The sequence below is a fragment of the Mustelus asterias genome, chromosome 4 (assembly GCF_964213995.1).
Source record: "Mustelus asterias chromosome 4, sMusAst1.hap1.1, whole genome shotgun sequence".
In the NCBI taxonomy this organism is placed as follows: Eukaryota; Metazoa; Chordata; class Chondrichthyes; order Carcharhiniformes; family Triakidae; genus Mustelus; species Mustelus asterias.
The window spans coordinates 47,135,297-47,136,820 of NC_135804.1; the positions used below are offsets into that span (position 1 = coordinate 47,135,297).

Sequence of the window (1,524 nt, forward strand, 5' to 3'; positions counted from 1 at the left end):
TTAAATATCCTGCAGAGAATGCATCGCATCCATTGTGACACTTGTGTCTTTTCTTGTGGTATCCATGCATCCTTTTACAGATTCTTCTTTAAGAGAATGTGTCATCTGGTCAAATAACATGGCCAGGTCCAATAGCCGAAAACGACTACGAATATTCCGGGCAGCAAAGGCATATAATACAGGATTGATGCAACTGTTGATGAAAGCCAGAGCTGCAGTGATTGGCATGCCAGCACGACAGATAGCATTTAAGGTGTCTGACGTGGTTCGGTCAGATGTCATCAGTGCAATGATTGAAATAAGATTTAAAACGTGGTGAGGTGCCCAGCAGATGAAAAACACAATCACCACTCTGCCAATCACCATCCCAGTTCTGTTCTTAGTTGGAAAACGCAAGTCTTTCACTTTTCTCCCAATGCAAAAGTAACAAATAGACAGCACTGAAAAGGGAATTACAAAACCAACTACAATTTGTAACATCATGTGTGAGATTTCCTGCTCCTTGGTGTTGAATTCCATGTGCACGCATTGCTGCCGTCCACCATCATCGACATCCACCAGCTTATAAAGCAGCGCCGGAACGGCAAAGAGCAAGGCCAGTATCCAGACAGCGAGCACCATCTTCCTGATCACCTTGTTTATGCGCCATCGCAGGGTGGCAAACGGGTAGATGACAGCCATGAAGCGCTCAGCACTCATCGCGGTGATGAGGAAGATGCTTACATACATGTTGCAGTAAATGACATAGGTCAGGATTTTACAAAATGATTCTCCAAAGGTCCAGCTGTGCACAAATGCATAGATCCACAGAGGCAAGGTGATCAGAACAAGCATATCGGCTGTTGCCAAGTTCAGGATCAGCAGCACGGTGGGGGATCTTTCCTTCTTCATGGCAAAAACTATGATCAAGATGACCAGTGCATTTCCCGGTACTCCGAGGAGACAAGCCAGGCTCAGGATGATGCTCGCCACTGTACGTTCAGGTCCCAAAGGCTCATCTGTCCCGTTGTTACCCAACTCCATTGCAGCTGTCTTAAACTCCGCTAAGCAAACAGTTCGTTTTCTAGTTTTCTACAAGAGCAACTTCCTCATTTAAACAGCATGATGAAAAATACTTCAAAAAGGCTGACAGTGTCTCCTTCGTACAGCTGCCAGAGTTGTTCTGATTTTCGGGGGTCAATGGACTTTAGGAGCTCCTTTGACAGAAAATGTGAAACTCATCAAATAATAAAATAAAAAGACTTTCTTGTACCGAGTTCTACAGAAGTATTATGTACGGACTAAACGTGATACCCTTAGAGTTGTGAATTATACAGAATAGGGAAGTCACAGATTGGATCTCTTGGTTTGCACAGTATATGGTTACCTTAACCAGGTTAGTGGCAGCAGTGTGACATTGTAACATTCCGCGCATCACATCGGCCCCTGCTTGGTTGAGAGCCTGGTAACGCTGCAGAGGCAGCTTCTCACTGGGATTTTCACAGTAACTTCATTACAGTGTGAATGTAAGCCTATTTGTGACTA

At 44.6% G+C, this 1,524-nt stretch overlaps 1 protein-coding gene across 1 annotated transcript; it reads right to left on the minus strand.

Annotated features, from left to right (window-relative positions):
• LOC144493100 (leukotriene B4 receptor 1-like) lies at positions 1-1,030 on the minus strand. The gene has a single exon (XM_078212002.1). It carries the CDS (start codon positions 1,021-1,023, stop codon positions 1-3), a length of 1,023 nt encoding a protein of 340 aa, XP_078068128.1. The 5' UTR covers positions 1,024-1,030.
• Positions 1,031-1,524: the final 494 nt, after the last annotated feature.